We start from the raw sequence: 17,714 nt of genomic DNA on the forward strand, positions 1-17,714 counted from the left end.
GCTGGCTCACTATTTGAAAAAAATAAAATTATAACTCAACCTATTCCATATACCGATATTCATGCTGGCTTAAAGATGTAAAAGAAAAAATAAATCATAAAAGCATCAAAAGAAAACAAAAGAGTTTATATATTCTTCTGGAGTGGAAGCCTTTAGCACGACACAAGACCAGAAACACCTAAACAAAAGACCAACAAGCATTAATATTATATCCAAATTTAAAAGTTCAACACAGCAAAGGCACCATAAATAAAGTTATAAGAAAAACTATAAACTGAGAAAAAAATGAACAAAATGGTAGCCAATGAATTAATATTCAATATGAGCTTCCACATATTAGTAAGAAAAAAACATTTCAAAAGTAAAATGGGCAAATGTTATGAATAGGTAATTCTCTTCCTCACTGCTTCTAATTGGCACAGAAGAAAAAATTCCAACAAATAGTAGGTCCCTCAACTTCACTAAAAACCAAGGAAATGTAAGTTAAAACAAAGATTTACTTTTCAAGTATGTATCAATTAAGCAAAGATTTTTAAAAATTGGTAATTCCCAGGCTTGCTGTGAGGCTGTGGGAAAATGGGCAGGCATTCTCCAAGTGCCACTGGTGATGATATAAATGGGTACAACCTTTTTGAGAAGTAACTGGTCATCAGCTATTAAAATCTGATATATGCATACATTTTGACACAATAATTTCATTTACTGGAATTTACCCTAAGGAAACACCTGCATAATTTAGCAATGATACATACAATACTACTCATTGTAATGCTGTTAACCATTTTTCACTATTAGAAATTATCTAAATGCCCACTGACAGGATTATGATAAATATCCACTTAGAAGACTTAACACGAACCATTAAAACACTAAGATCTAAATGTACTGATGCAGAAATGCATCCATTTTATACTGTTAAAAGGAAGAAAGTGAATTTCACGACAGTATGTACTGTATGACCTCATTTTTGGAATAAAACTACACACACAACAAGTCCTGTAAAGACAGACAGACCATGATAAGAGTGGTTATCTTTGGGGCCTTGGATTATGGGGTAGTTGTACTTTCTATTTTAAATATTTCTATTTTGTTTGCATTTTCTAACACAGAATACACATTATTTCTATAAATTAGAAATAAAGGTTTTTAAAATTTTGGGTGACTCAGAAGACCCATTCACAGGAGTTATCTTAGTAACACACTTATAAATATGGTTAGATATTTATAAGTTTTTATTTATAAGGTTAGATTTCTTATTAGCCTCACCTTCTGACCCAGGGTGCTTTCCTGCTCATTGGTATTGAAAACAGTGACATTTTCCAAATTAAATTGACTCTGCAAGTTAAGACCTATGAAAGAGAAGAAGAAAAAAAAGATTTTCAAAGCAATTCCACTAAGCAATTAAACTTAAGACTGTAACTTTATTGTCATATAACCACAAAGCATATAAAATGATGAATCCATAATTAAACAAAAGATCATCAGAAATAACACACTTGATTTTCAAACCCTTTCTAAAATTCATTCTTTAAGGTGTCTTTAAAGTATCCAGAATTCTACATACATTGTAACAAATAAAGTTGTCCTTGTTATTAATAGTCTAGAACAATTTTACAGAGTGCAATACATAGTAATTTATAATTTTGTTGAAGCACAAATAAAAATTGTATTAATCAAAAAGTGAGAGTGTATAACAATATATACAGTAAATATACTTTAGTTAATGAGAGCTTTCTCACTGTCAAAGAATAAATGAGCAGGAATACTGGTGCCGGATTAAACTCAGAAGTATCAGTATAATCTCATGGTTCTTGTTGGTCATCTAAAAATACATACATAGGCAGATACAGAAGTAAATATAGATGTATATGCATACATGGGTTAGTATACATACATCTGTTTCCTAGCTGTGTCCACCAAAAGAACCCAGAAGTAGTGATACTCCACTAGTCATTAGCAGATCTTAAATAAAAGGAATTTATTTATTTCTTAATAAAAGGAATCAGGCTCTTTGGAGAGGTGGGGGATTCCAGGGGTGGGGTAAACAAAAGATGAGCCCAGGCTATCTTCTCATACCAGGAAAACATGAAAGAGCTCTCAATGGGCAAAACTAGAACAATCTGAGTGAGAAACTAAGTCATTATACTATGGGATTGCAACCCAGAGAATAAAATATCTACAAATTCCGACTGAAACAGATGATTGAATTAATAAGTAAATAAGGGAGAGGAGACAACTTTTGCTTATGAAGAATCCCAAGTAATACATGTAGAAGGCATAGGAGAAATAGGAGAAATAGAAAATCACCACCAGAGCAACCTAAAAATTATTGCTGTAGGCAAAATTCACTGATGAATACTAGAATTAGTGGCCAAAGGTCTAAGGAGAAAGAGTATTTGCAGAGCCTCAAAGTATTTCCTTTCAAATATTAATTAAAAACATAAAAATAGTAACTTAGCAATAGAAAAATATGGTGATCAAGGATAACACCACCAGTAACAAGACATACCAACATCATGTTGAAATGATGCACCAAGAAAGGCACATCACCTCTGCAGTCTTCCCCCAAATCCATAACCTCAATTATGAAAAAAATCAGACAAACTTAAACTGAAGGGCATTCTGCAAAATACCAGGTCAGTACTCTTCAAAAGTGTCAAAGTCATGAAAAAAAAAGCAAAGACTGAAACTGGGGAGAGTAAAGCAATGTCCTGGATTGAATCCTTGAAAAGAAAAAAGAGAAACAGTAATAAAACTGGTAAAATCCAAATAAAGTCTATAGTTAACAGTGCTGTACCACCACTGTTGATTTCTTAGTTTTGGGAACTGCACCATGATCATGTAAGAGGCTAACATTAGGTGAGGGTTATTCAGGTACTCATGCTATTATCTTTGCAACTCTTCTTTAAGTCTAAAGTTATTTCAGAGCAAAAAGTTAAAGTGAAAAAAACTATGCTAGATCAAGTCATTAAGCTAGTGAATGAATCTGGTTCCCCATTTAGCACTGACTACTTAAAACATGTTTGTCTACTCCCTATTTATTATTCAATATAGCACATGCCATAATTACATCAAAAACTTCTGTCATACTTCACCGTGACATGCTAAAATTACATGCTGAACTGGCTTTTTGAAGGTGTTGGGATATACCCTAGTGAATGTCAAGCATCTACAAATGTTTAAAAAAGATACTATTAGAAAATATCCCAAAATGCCAACCTAGCTTACATTAGGGTGGTAGGATTAATTATAAACAGCTTTTTTCCTTCATTTTCCAAATTTTCTGAAATAGGTTGTGTTATTTTTATAATTTAGAAATTAAATTTAAAAACATCATTTATTAAAAGATATATAATGTTTAAAGCTACTTTAGCAATATATTATTAGTTTTTCAACCAGTCGATGAGAGAAGGGAAAAAAATGGTTTCTTTATGTCTTGCCAATTTAGTAATGCTGTACACTGAAAGTGAGGTCTAAGATGTTCTTTAAAAAAATGATAAGTTCTACAAATAAAGGGGATTAAAAGTGTACTTATCTTGATGAGCACTGAGTAATAGAATTCCTGAATCATTTTATCATACACTTGAAACTAACGAAACACTGTATGTTAATTATACTTCAATTAAAAAAAGAAAAACAGAAAAGGGAAAAAAAGCTATAAATAACATACATTTGAAATTTTAGATAATATACACAAATTCCCAGGGGAAAAAAGTTACCAAAACTGTCTTGAGAAAAAAATGAAAAGTCTTAGTTCCAAATCTGTTACATAAATCAAATCCATAGCCACGAAACTCTACTGTGGCTGTTTCACGTGTAAATTCTACCAAACATTCAAGAAAGAAATAATATACAATTACTCCAACTCTTCCAGAAAAAAAGAAAAATGTGAAAACTTTCAATCCATTTTATGAAAGTAGTTTAATTTGGTACAAAAATCTAACAAGATCATTATAGGGAAGGAAATTTATAGGCCACTCTCCTTCCTGAACTAAATTCACATATTCTTAAAAAAAATTAACATTCCAAATCCAGCTACATTTTATAAGGAGGCCCTATCACAACCAAATTTGGATAATGCAATGTAAAAAAAAAAAGGATGACAGCGGAGGCTGGAGATAACCAGGAAGGACAAAAAAAAAAAAAAAAAAAGCTGAGAATTGGAACCTTGTTCTTATGTCTTTTATAACTTCCAGAAAAGAAACCACAAATTAGTACTTAGGAGGGGGCACACTTCGTTTCACAAAACACAGCCTTCACTTATCACAGATTTAAATGGCAACTGGGTGTTTGGCACTGTGCACAGAGAACACATAAGTAAACAACACAAACACACTGAAAATGCCAGATGGTGTTAAATGCTAAGAAGAGATTTGAAATCAGGTGGTGATAATGGGCGACTGCGGTAGCAGGTTTAGATTAGATGCTGAAAGAGAAGATCCCTAAGGAAGTAAAATTGAGACTAACAGCAAAAGTCAGTAGTGTGATAATAAAGAATAAAAAGGTTTACAGAAGGAAGAGTTAGTGTCAATACCCTAAGGTTCTTCTGACCCTAGTATTTTCAAGGCATAAAGAAGGTGAGATGTCAATTCAATGGGGAAAGAATAGTTTTTTCAACTAATGATGCCTGGACAACTGCGTATTAACACACAAAAGAATGAAACTAGACTCCCACCTCACACAAAAATTAACTCAAAAAGGACCACAGAGCTAAATCTCTTAAAAGAAAACATAGAATAAATCTTTGTGACCTTAGGTTAGGCAATGATTTCTTAGATATGACACCAAGAGCATACGCAACAAAGGAAGAGATAGATATATCAAACTTCCTCAAAATATAAAACTTTTGTGCTGCAAACAATACTATCAATAAAGTGAAAGGAAATCCACAGAATGGGAGAAAATATTTGCAAATAACATATCTGATAAGCGTCTACTATCTATAATAAAAAGACAACTCATGAAACTAATTAATAAAAAGACAACCCAATTTTAAAAATGGACAAATAAACAGCCATGTCTTTAAGGAAGACATACAAATGACCAGTAAGCAAATGAAAAGATGCTTAACATCTCTAGTCATCAGGAAAATGCCAATCAAAAACCACAAGATACCACTTTATACCTACTAAGATGGCTATAATAAAAAAAACAAGACAATAGTAAGTGTTAACAAGTATGTGGAGAAATTGGAACCCATATGCATTGATGGCAGGACTGTAAAATGGTGCAGCCTCTTTGCAAAACAGTATGGTAGTTCCTCAAGAATTTAAATACAGTTACCATATGACCTAGCAATTTCACTCTAGGTATATGCCAAAGAGAAATGAAAATATGTGTCCAAATAAAATCTTATAAAGTTCACAGCAGCATTATTCATAATAGGCAAAAAGCAGAAACCAGCCAAATGTCCATCAACTGAATGGATAAACAAAATGTGGCATATCCATATTGAGAATATTAAAAAAAATTAAATACTGACACAGGCTATAACACAAATAAATCTTGAAAATGTTATGCTAAGTTAAAAAAGCCAGTCCATAAAAGACCACATATTTCATTATTCCATTTTTTAAAATGTCCAGAATCTAAAGAGAACAAGTGGATTAATGGTTGTTTAGGGCCTGAGGAGAAGGTAAGAATGGATGATGAGTGGGGAATGACAGGTACTGGGTACAGGGTAGGAAAATTTTCAAAAATTAGACTGCAGTCATTGTTGCACAACCCTGTCAATATGCTAAAAAATAATGAATTGCACACTTTAAATGGTGAATTGTATGATATGTGGATTCACATGTTGAAAGCTTTTAAAAAATTTAAAAAGATGAGTTTCCAGTAACAAAAGGCCAAATTAGCTAATTAATTCAGGTTAACCCCATGAAAGACAACTAAAAACTTGGATAAATTACATCAATTCCATAAAAACTTACAGGGTATAAACCATGTTCACAGCTCTGTTCAAGGCAATGAAGTAAAAAAATTTTTTTTTTAAAAGAGTAAAGAGCTGACAAGAAAGTAAGGGATATGTGGCAAACATCCAGAAGGAAAGTTAGAAAAGCAATGCATGCATCATCAATACTTAAAGCCACTTCTGTCTTGAGTATATCTGCCAGATAGAAGAATCAGTTGTAAAATTGAGTTACCCTTTTCGTAGCTTCCTGAAACTAGAATTATACAAATCTGGACCCAAAAAAGGTGGGGAATCTAATAAATCCCACCCGAACCATCTCTAAGGCTGGGAACCTGCAGGGCTATAACTCTCAGGTTAAAATAAACCAAACTATAGTTCAGTGCCAAGTCTTATCAATGTTCGAAGGAATCACAGGCCTTAAACTGGGCTGTATGAAGGTAACCCTAGACTGGTGATAGCCTCTTTCTAAAGGTGCCTGGCAGGAGCAATGAAAACTCTATCTGGAGAAAAGTATCTATCCCAGGCCTCAAAACTAATCCCTCAATATTTTCACATATATAACACCCAATACTAACTAGATACAATAACAGATCAGTCATCCTGAGGAACAGTAGAAACAAACTCACAAAGACTTTAGGTACTGGAATGATCAGATACATAACAATGCTTATCCTGGTTAAAAACCTAAAGAACAAGTTTGAAAATATGAGCAGGGAATAAGAAACTACGAAGTGACATAGCACACTTAAAAAGACCTTCAGCAAGTGAAAAATTAAATAAAATACAATGAAAACAACAAAACTAAAATTAAAAACTTATTTAGCAGCTGATCATTCATAGCTTAAGAAAGAGACAGTGAACTGGAAAACTGTTCTGAAGAAATTATTCAGAATGTGACAACTAGAGATAAATAGATGAAAATAAAGAAAGAATAAGAGACAGAGGACACAGGGACAAGGTATAATAACGTTAACTGGAGTTCTAGAAAGAAAAGAGAGAGGCATACACAATATTTAACGAAATAATGGCTAAAATTTTTACAAACTGGATGAAAGACACTAACCCACAGATTTAAGATTTCCACAAATCTCAAACATGATAAAGAAATCCACAGTAAGATACATTATAGAACTGAAAAAAACCAAAAACCCAAAACAAAGAAAAAAAATCTTAAGAGCAATGAGAGAAAAAAAAAATCTAGATTATCTTCGAAGAGCTTAGACTGCTATTTGTGTTGTCTAGAGAACAATGGAAGACAGAAGGCACAGTAATGATTATCTCACACATGATGAAATCCTGTATCTAGTGCCAACCTAGAATCTTTTACCTATTGAAATCATTCTTCAAGAACAAAGATTTTCAGACGAAATATAAACCTACACTAAAGAAAAGTCTAAGAGGGAAATTTTTCACTACTAGAAGCTCAGAAATACAAGCAGTAAATACCTTAGTAATCTAAATTAATCTTGATCACATTAAATAAGTAGGAAAAAAACCCCCACAGATCTAGCATGACAAAAAAGAAAACACACAGAAACCATTGCCAACATATACTATGGGTCTCACTACATGTAGGCACTGTTGTAAGCTATTCATGTATCTTAATTCATTTAATCCTCACAACAACATATGAAGTAGGTGGTATATTAGCCTGATATGAAGGAAAGAGGTATTAAAAATCTGGCAAATGTGAACAGAATGGAGAGCTCTGGAGAACTGGTTATATTCCATTTCTGGAGTTCGACGGTGGTTACACAAGGATTTGATTCAGAATAATTACAGTATATGCTTATTTTATGCACTTTTCTATATGAATGTTATCTTTCATAATAAAAAATGGTAAAAGAAATGAAAGAAAATAAATGTGCCTAAACAGTAGTGATGGTGAGGGAGAAAATGGAAGCAGAAAAATAGGCATACCTTATATAATGAAAGACAGACATGACAGTTCATATCTACATATGTGTGATTCAATTACACATTTTTATTATTAATAAGCTTGGAACTTAAAGAATCAACTGTCAAATTACCATGCTGTACATCTAAAACTAATATATGTCAACTATACTTCAAAAAAAAAAAATCAATGACTTTAAGGGTTACCTGTATTATACATTAGCAACAGTATAACTCTTCAACAATAATAGAAAATAAAGTGACAATTTTCTATGCTTTCAACTTCATAGAACCGTTTTCCTTGTTATCATCACAGCAGCTTCTAATCCATTAAAAACTGAAAAAGATTTTCCTTCAAAGCATTTATTTAATGTATAAAAGCTTACCTGATTTCTCAGATAAAGGGAAAAGCCTGGCCAAAAAGAGTTGAATTCGTCCACAGAAGACTGTATTCTGGGATTTTGATAATCTTCTAAGGAGATCTAACAATATATGGAGATGAAAGTTATAGGAAATCATTCTATGTTTATTATAACTACATGCAAATTTGTTAGTCTGTCAAGAGTATTTTCCTAAAGCAATTCTCAGAATTGGAGTAGAAACTATTGTTTCAAAAAAGTATTTAATTTAGCATGAGAAAGACAAACTTTACTGAATTTCTTTTAAAGTTTACACCCACAACAGGAACAGTTTAATTTAAAGTGAATGATCAGTTTTAATAAATCAGTCTGTTATTTAAAAACCAAGATACTTACCTATTTTTAAAATTTTATCACTTGTGTTTAGTTCAACCACCTGTTTTTCTAGCCACACTTGTTTTAAAAAACAATCATTTACAACTGAATTACTTACCATTGCACATACGTAGTAAATAATTTTTCCCAGCAGAATAGAACGTGTTCTGAAATTAAGACGGAAATTATTACTACTGTTCAGAAGTTGTTGCACTCTTCAATAAATCACAGCAAGTAAGATACTGAAGAACAGTGATATGCACTGAGTCTACTATGCCACCTTCACTTTTTTCCCCACAAATAGCATTTTCAATTAAATATATTTTCACGTGTATAACAAAACATGACACTAAATAACTGTTTTAAACATGTGAAAGTATGCATTTTCAAATTGTTACTACTCAAATTCTGCACTTCAACTTCTTCTACACCATGACTCTTACTTGGCCCCCTTAAGACAGCAGTATAATTCCCTCAGAAGGACAAACTTTTTGGCAGTCAGCAATACTAACATATAAGCAAAAAAAAAAAAAAAACAAAAAAAAACCAAAAAACGATCTTCTGAACTCTGGATCTATAGAAACATAATATTAGCAGAAATATAAACTAAAGCACTTACTGATTTCCAAGTAGCAACATTTTTTTCCACAAAAGTGAATATTGTGTCACATTGATCCAAAGGAAGACAATCCAAAACATCTCCCAACAACACAAAAGGTGTAGATGCGGTACAAATACCTTCAAGTGGAGCACAAGCCAATTTAAAAGTTTAAAAAAAGACTGTACAGTAAAATAGCCCATGCAAAATAATTCTGAAGAATATCTTAACAGTATACTTAGTCACTGCTAACAAATTTTTCAGAGACAAGAAATGGAAGCAACCTAAAAGTCCCCAAATGGGACGTACTTAAGTAATTTTTGGTATGTGCACTCAATAATAATGATGATGATAATTCTTGATAACACTTCTAGAGCATTTACTATATGTCAGGCACACTAAGTGCTTTACGTAGACTAACACATTTAATCCTTATAACCCTATGAGGTAGACGATACTACCTCCAGTTTATAGAATGGGATAACTGAGACACAGAGAAGTTAAATAACTTGCCCAAGGCCATAGAGCCAGTAAGTGGTAGAGCTGGGATACGAACCCAGGCAGTCTGGCTCCACAGTCTGTTTTCTTCACCACTAAGCTATTCAAAAGAATATAATGCAGCCAATTAAAAACGATGGTTATGACGACTATAATAACTTGGAAAATGCTTATGATATAATGTTAAGTGAAAAAGGCAGGATTCAAAACTGTACGTATATTATGGTTACAACAATAAAAGTTTTTAAAAAGACTAGAGAAACTAAAAGCATATACCAAAATGAATGGTAGTTTTTTAAAGTAGAGGAATTATGAGTAGTATTTTCCCTTTTGCTCATTTCCAAATGTTCCATAATGTTGCTAAATATCTTTGTGATTTACCTTCAAAAAAGATAATAAAAAAGTTTGGTATTGATTTCAACTATTAAACATTTAAAATAAAAGCATTGTTTCAGGGGAAAGAATGGTATAGTAAAAAGTTGTTTATTTCAAAATTCAATGTTATTTAACTAAAGCAATAAATCAAAACATTTTTTAAAGAAAAGGTCATTTGGACTAGCTAAACATACTTTCATCTCCCTGCTCATTCTTCCTTCTATTTTAAGGTAACACTAACACTTCGTTAAGTGTTTAAGAAAAGTAGCCTTTTAAGCATTATATGCAAAGAAAATATCTTGGGGCACTGTAAGCCCAAAACACTGCAGTTAAAAAAAAGGAAGCATTGTATCCAGCTCTACTCTGCACTGGTATGATCACATCTGGAATGTGATGTGAGGGAAATTGCCAAGAACCAGCGGGTAGCATAAGGAAGCAGATTTCAACTCAATACAAGGGAAACCTGACAAGACTATCTAATAGAAATCAAAATAGTAACCCCATCAAAAGGCACAGATGTTGGATGACTACTTGCTAGGGACATTAGAGAGGGGAGCAGGATAACTAAAGATGAGACTGGACTAGACAACTACTGAAGTCCCTCACCACTTAAGGTTCTGAGATACTATCTGTCCTGTGCACCTAAGAGATTTGGGAGGCATACTCCCTGCCTGTAGTTGCAGCACAGTCTGACGTAAGTTAACTCTCATTTAATCATAGAAATTAAGAAAATTACCTAGATTCCACTCCCAAAGATTCGGATTCAGTAAAACCAAGCTGAGGCTTTGCAATCTCATTTCAAAATAGAGATTCACTGGTGATTCTCATGAACTGGACTACAGCATGATCCCCCAGCATTTTTCACAACCTGCACCCCAGCCTCTGCACACTCTCTTTGCTTCACCTTAACCTTGTCCACAGATACTCTCTTCAGTTCCCTAACACCTTGCTATGTTGATACTTCCATGGTTTTGCATACAATGCTTTTTTTTGCCTACATAGTCTTCCTTCTCTGCCTCATGGGGCAAATTCCTGCTCCATCTTTCAAAGCACACAGTAAATATCAGTGCATCTAAAAAACTCCTGATACCTTTGAACAGCCACCCCATCTATGCTTCTGAAGCATAGTATAAATAAATTATAGCATTTATCATTATCTTGTTTATTTTTATGTAGACTACGAGCTTTCTGAGGGCAGGCATTTTTGTACCTTTTAAACAGTAAAGTGTCTGACACTAAACAGAAGCTCAATAAATATCTGCTGAGTTGAATTTAGCAAAGCATATTTACAGATAATTTGAAAACATGTCACATAAAGAATACAATAATAATCTCTCTCCAGAAGGACTTTTCCCCAACCCATTAAAATAAAAAAGCATCTAAGCTTTTATCATAAGTCCTTATTTTTCCTCAAATAAAGTAAAAGTTCTAAAAATAGACTTTGTACAACTCCCAAGAGTTAAAAATATTACCAGTCTACAAGAGTAACACATCAGGTAATCAATGAACTAAGCAGACTGCTGTTTGACAGAAACTGGGCAAGGAACACTCCACTGCAGAACTCATTCAAGTATGCTGAATGAATGAACATCTCATATAAAAGTTTAACGTGTGAAGTTAGAATTTATGAATTATGCTTAAGTTCAAAGAATAGCTTGCTGCTACACTGGCAGACCAGTTTTACCTTGAATGTTCTAGTTTTTGTAGGAACAGGTATCAAAATAATAAATATGTAAGTAATGCTTTGCAGATTAAAAGGCACTTTTCACATAAATTACCTCAATTAATGAGTATTTCAACTAAATTTGTTGAAGAGTGCTGATGAACTAGTTTCTCACTGCTTCTTTCTGCAAATATTTAATGAGCTCCTACTATGTGTTAGGCACAGTGTACTTCCTATATGCCTTCTTAAGTCTTGAAACTATACCCCGCTGCCACTGCCCCCATTTTAACAGTTCCCTACCTAGTCTTCCTGCCAGTGGTCTCTTCCAATCCAACTCTTCCTCCATAGCTCCCTAGTAGCATGAAAATACCTAGGGGGCACTTTACAAATGACCCTAAGCGACCTCTTCTGCTTCCTTCCTCTCATCATTGTTTGTTTTCATCCTCTCACCTCCCTGCTCCATACAATTCTTTAGCCAGGCTGAACCTGCCTTTACATAGCTATGTATTCCTTTCTCTTTCTGCCTGACAAATCCATCATCCCTCATCCCTAACATCCCAGCTCCTGTTACAGTTTCCCTTCTAAGACTTTCCTGATTCCTTTAGAGTGTAGACAGTCACTTCAACCACACTTCATTCCCACTTCACAGTAATTATACCTCGGTAAAAAAATTAACACATCTGTTTCCTCCATTAGCCACTAGGCTCCTTATGGGAAGGGATAGGTTTTCTTTACCAATGAATCTTTAGTCCTACTTCAGTACCAGGCACATAGTAGATGCTCAATAAATATTTACTGAATGAATGAAATAACTGGAGAACAAAGAAAGTGCCAAAATGTGTGCTGCATATTAGAGACGAGAAGTGTTAGCTAATTTCATTGGGACAACTCTTGGCAAATGTGGTAGGGAGAATTTGAAAAACGAACAAAATCAAACAGATGGAGAGGTATAGGGAGAATAACTTTAAAATAAAGCATGTCATGGCCATGATTACTTTAGGAAAACAATGCTGTACTTACCTTCAGTTACTCCCCCAATAGCAAGAGAAATAATAGCTAAAACGTTTTCACATGATGAGTGATTTATCTACCAACAGAGGAGAAAACAATTTAATTTAGGGGCCAGAGTCCAGACTAGTATGGTAACAATAAAAACATATCCTCTGACATTAAAGTATCAAAAATATAAGATAAACATATTTCTTATAGAAAATAAAATTACTTTCTAAGATGAAAATACAAAAAATAAGTAATAGTAATAGAATCACTAATTGTTAAAATAGAAGAAGTAAATAATAAGGGGGCGATTCACTTAAAATCCAATGGTTTTAGGAAGATGGTTACATTAGCATGATTATGGCTTAAGTCAATCAAGTATAGAAGCACTGAGGCTATAACTCAATCAATGGCACAAGGCAAAGGCAGGGCCAGGGGAATTGATTGTACTGGTGCATCAATATGTCTGAGGGTTTTAACAGAAGGGAGGTAGTGCTTACATTCCATAACATTATAGAAACTAGCATTTTTTTAGTGTTTGTTATGTGTTGTTTTATACAATCTTGAAAAAATGTTATATTCCCTCTTACAAAGGAAACTGAGGCTCAGAAAAGCGAAGTAACTTGCCCAATGCCTCACAACATGTAAGTGACTAGGTCTGAAGAAGAGGAAAAAATGAGTTTTGATACAGAATTGTTCAAAAGAAAGGAACACTGTATTATGTCCATTAAAAAAGGATCTAGCTTCTTGGGACACAACCTTCACTTAACCAAGAATAAATTGCTGAAAGTTTTCCTTTCCTTTGGGTGCCCCACTAATAGTAAATAAATTCGGAGTTTTCATGTTTAGGTTAAATTTTTTCTACTGAAGTTGGATAGGCTCTGGTTATTTTTGGATGCTAACTGATGAAGTTGCCACAGGAAGATAAGGGCATGGAATCCCAGTTCCCATGCTGAACATCCTTGAACTAGACCTTTCATGCTACTATAAGGATGTGTCACTGTTTATAGAGCAAAGTGAGAGGGCCCACCTTCAAATTCTAGTTCTTGCTCAGGAAAATCTCATTATCAACTTTTCTTATATTCACTTGGAGAGAGCTCATTTGTTAAACCAAACCCTTTAATTGCACTTGTGCTGTCAAAATTCTTAACTATTACATAACTCCTATACTATGATCAAGTCAGTTTTCACAAAGTAGCAAGCTCACTGTAGGAAAAATAATCTTGTTTAAATATCCATTCTGAGAATAAAAGCAATTTAAAAAATAACACTGATTAATTTAGCAGCAAAATTTTAACAATAAAGGAAAACATACTTACAATTTCTTCTTCTAGAACACCTCTGAAAGCTTGGTCAAGGGTACATTTTTTTTCATTTTCACTATTAAAAACAAAAGACACCTGCATTTTTTAAGCAGCTCAAGGTAAGTGTTAACGGCAAGTGTACTTCATGGATATCAATGCCTTACCTGCCAGGTAATTGGCTGAAGGTACTCAATAATGGCTTGATATTTTTGTTGTTCAGGGCCTCTCTGGTAGACTTCTAGAAAAAAATAGCATGTAAGTGGAAAGATTTTTGCTTATTATTTACTGAAAAACATCACTCATCAACAGTTTGTGTAACTGGAAATGCTTATACTTGGGAAAAATTACGTATCAGTCATTTCATCAGTAATTCTTATGCAAATGCCACTTAATGATAAAGACTCTAATACTTTAAAATCTGACAAGAGCTTGCCAACTAGACTTTCTCATTTCAGGCTCTCCCTCCTACCATTTCTTTAAATATCACATTCATGAGAGTATGCTGCCTTTTTTTTTTTTTTTTTTTTAATCTCCAAATGGCTCCTTATTTACCGGCTTTGGTTTTAAAATTTCATTGCCCCCTCTCAAGGTCCTTGATCTTATCTCCCTCAGTCTATCCAACCTTATTTCCTACTATCGCCTAACATAGTCTCCACTAAGATCTAGCTATTTTTTTCATTATTTTCTATCAAGTTCACTCAGTTTATTTACTCACTGTTCTTCCCACTGGCTTATGCAAATTCTATCCATTCTTCAAGACCCATCTCAAGCCCCACCTTCTCTAGTTTGCTCAGCCCCACTGACTACTCGCTAATTGTCTTAGGCATAATTCAAAGCCAAAACAATAAAAAGGGGCTTTTGGCTCAGTAGGTAGAGCACGTGACTCTTAATGTTGGGGTTGTCAGTTCAAACCCCCCTTCGAGTGTAGAGATTATTTAAAAATAAAACCTTAAAAAAAAAAGAAATATGAAAGACAAAAATACTGCAAAGTCATTCATTCTGTGGAAATTCACATACACTTGGAAAGTCATCTCATTACCCCCAAGGGTTCAACTTACACTGGAAATGTCATTCCTGACTCTGCCAAGAGTAGACTGTATAATCTTTGGCATATCTCCTTATCTCTTGTGCTTCAATTTCCTCTTAAATAAGGGGGCTGTTGTAGATGCTTATTACTAACAGCAGAAGTGGAATCACCTGGGAACTTGTCAGAAATGCAAACTTTCAGGCTCCATTCCAGACCTACTGAACCAGAATCTCCAAGTGATTCCACTGCACACTGACCCTTAAGAAGCACTGCACTAGATGATCTCAAATTAAATGGTCCCCTCCGGGACTAATATGATATTGGATATTTCTAACAGTTACTCTTAGCAGAATTTCAGAGCACCAGGGATCACAGCAAAATACACAAAAAGAAAACGACTCTGAAGACATAAAATATAAGCTGGTTAACAAACCAACCCTCATTGTATGGGATAAAAAAATAACCTGCACACAAGAAAACTTTTTAATCTGGCGTCACGAGAACTAGGTAAGCACAGTTAAATATCTGAGTAGTTGAATCATGACTTGAAATATTGGCGCAAAAACTAAAAACAAATACAGGCAAACAACTTAGAACAGGGTTCTTCATGCTCTGATGGGCAACGTAAAAAGTATACTGGGTCTGAAGTCAAACACCGGCGACGTACATGACCTTACTTTTGGGGGGGTGTGTGGTCTCAAGTTCTATCTCATCTACCAGGGCTAAGAGAACTTTGCCTACTTCCCTGTGCTATTCTAAGAGTTAAGTAAGGTAACCTGAAAACGCTCTGTGTTTCCCAAATGCTCAAACTACTCTTCCTCATTTGTAAGAATAAAATGACTCCAGCAACAATTCCCAAGCTGACTCTGTTTGCCTTTTCCTACTTAGGATCTCCTCGTTAATCTCTTAGGATTGAGATACGGAGGGTTAAAGGGTGGTGAATAAGCAGCCGGAACCACCACCTGGCAGCTTAGGAGGCGGAGCGGGAGCCAGTTCTCGGCTAAAACCACTCGCGCCCTCACCCTTAAGCAATTTTGGAGACACCTGTCCGGCTAAGCGAGCACTGCAGAAGAGCTCGACCGCACCGGAGGTAGTCTGCGGAGGAGTCCTCCAAGCGGGCTACAAAGGCGCCCAGAACGCGGGGTTCTGAGACCTGCGGGCAGAAGGACGGCGGCGGACAGCACAGGACGCACAGACGAGGCAAGTAATGCGTCTTTCCCACCTCCCAGCCCCCGACGGGGCCGGGAGCCGACACCGCGGGGTATACACCCCAGTTCCCGCTTTACCCCAGGGCGAAATTCGAGTATTTTCAGGGAGAGGAGGAAAAAGATAGAGCCGGGTGAGGGCCGCACCCTCCCACCGTCCACTCACCGTAAACCGCGTCCGCGCTTCAGGCAAACTGAAGAGCGGCGGCGTCGGAGACATCTTCTCGGCTGCGCGTGCCCGCCACCGCGCTGCGGCGCCCGCCGATGACGTCAAGCGGGAGCAACGAGATTGCTGTCTCTGTGCGCGGCTAGAGCGACCTGTGAGCCAAGGGGTGGGCCAGCTGGCAACTGGGAGCTACTGTGGTGAGAGTTCAGCCGGGCTTTGGAAGGCTGAGTCAGCCACGCTGTGCTCAGTCCGGATTCGTGGAGAGCCCTTGGGGTGACGGCATATGGGCGTCGTCGCCCAGTAAGCTCGGTGCTGCCTGGCGAGGAATAGGCCGGGACGCGCACCTGCGGTGATTTTCCTGCTTTGGGGAAGCTGGGTGAATGACGGTTAGTAAGGCTTACTGAGGCGCGCGGGAAGGTAACCGCTGCCTGGGAATCCAGGGCAGGTGGGTTGCCTGGGAGTGCCCCAGACTGGGGAAGAATTGGCAGTGCCCATGATCTCCGGACTGCAGTCATTCTCCCCGAGGGAGTGGTCTTAGCTACTGCCTTGCTGAGTCGTTCATGGACCCTGTAGTTCATCGGGCTCTGTAGCTTAGGAGCAGTTCCCTCTTCGGTGAAATAGAAATAATGCCTGTTTCACAGGACTGTCGAAAAGCACGAATAAAATAATGAAAGCAAATGTGGCTTCTACGGGAATATGAGTATCATTATCAGTAGCTTTGTATCCGTTAACTTTGTTGCATATAGAGGCTTCTGCTGAAAGAGAAAGACGGAAGAGGAATGCAGTACTCGGCGCTCGTTTGAAAATGGGTGGCACTGCGTCCAGGGTAGAGAGGCACCCGTTGCAAAATCCTTTCTCAGCAACTTCTTCCTTTGTCTTCTCACTGGAGAGGCTTGACCAATGAAAAGCCAAGCGGCAGGAACTTTCTCAGTTGGAATTATGCTGTGGGGAAAGCACTGACGTAAAGGCTCTTATTCCTTTCTATGTGTACCTTCTCCCTTCATTGACATCTAACAAGAATACAGGAAACTTAACCAAAAGATAACTTTGCATAGTCTTGCCCTGAAGTGGGAATTGTGAATAATGGTGGCTACATGAAGCCTTACAGTCTTCTTTAGAATCAACAGTCATTCAAGTTCGTATAACTTAAATTCCAAATTGGCTGAAAAACCTGGTATTAATCGATTTAATTAGGTAGCTGATATAATAGGGTTATTATAATATTATTAACTATCTGGAGCATAACTAAGACCTTAGAGGTAAATAAATTTCTCTTTTTTACAAGAATTCAAACAGAAGAGCTGGAGTTTTTTGAATCATTCACCGAAGCCCAGTGACTTA

At 35.9% G+C, this 17,714-nt stretch overlaps 1 protein-coding gene and 1 long non-coding RNA gene across 4 annotated transcripts in view; one reads left to right on the forward strand and one right to left on the reverse strand.

The window, feature by feature from the left end:
- The window catches only part of THOC1 (THO complex subunit 1), a 52,835-nt gene extending 36,353 nt beyond the window's left edge, over positions 1–16,482 (reverse strand). The window contains exons 1-8 of the mRNA XM_026496059.4: positions 16,374–16,482; positions 14,140–14,213; positions 13,991–14,051; positions 12,696–12,762; positions 9,161–9,279; positions 8,660–8,708; positions 8,194–8,289; positions 1,267–1,349 (exon numbers count right to left, since the gene is read on the reverse strand). Of these exons, the coding sequence (XP_026351844.1) occupies positions 1,267–1,349; positions 8,194–8,289; positions 8,660–8,708; positions 9,161–9,279; positions 12,696–12,762; positions 13,991–14,051; positions 14,140–14,213; positions 16,374–16,427 (603 nt within the window). The 5' untranslated portion in view covers positions 16,428–16,482. The remainder of the gene's footprint in view (positions 1–1,266; positions 1,350–8,193; positions 8,290–8,659; positions 8,709–9,160; positions 9,280–12,695; positions 12,763–13,990; positions 14,052–14,139; positions 14,214–16,373) is intronic.
- LOC125282734 (uncharacterized) overlaps positions 14,489–17,714 on the forward strand; it is a 74,558-nt gene continuing 71,332 nt past the window's right edge. For all 3 annotated transcript variants that reach the window (XR_008959729.1, XR_007189927.2, XR_008959728.1), the window contains exon 1: positions 14,489–16,759. This is a non-coding gene — a long non-coding RNA (uncharacterized LOC125282734). The remainder of the gene's footprint in view (positions 16,760–17,714) is intronic.

Source organism: Ursus arctos, unplaced genomic scaffold (genome assembly GCF_023065955.2).
Source record: "Ursus arctos isolate Adak ecotype North America unplaced genomic scaffold, UrsArc2.0 scaffold_17, whole genome shotgun sequence".
Lineage (NCBI taxonomy): Eukaryota > Metazoa > Chordata > Mammalia > Carnivora > Ursidae > Ursus > Ursus arctos.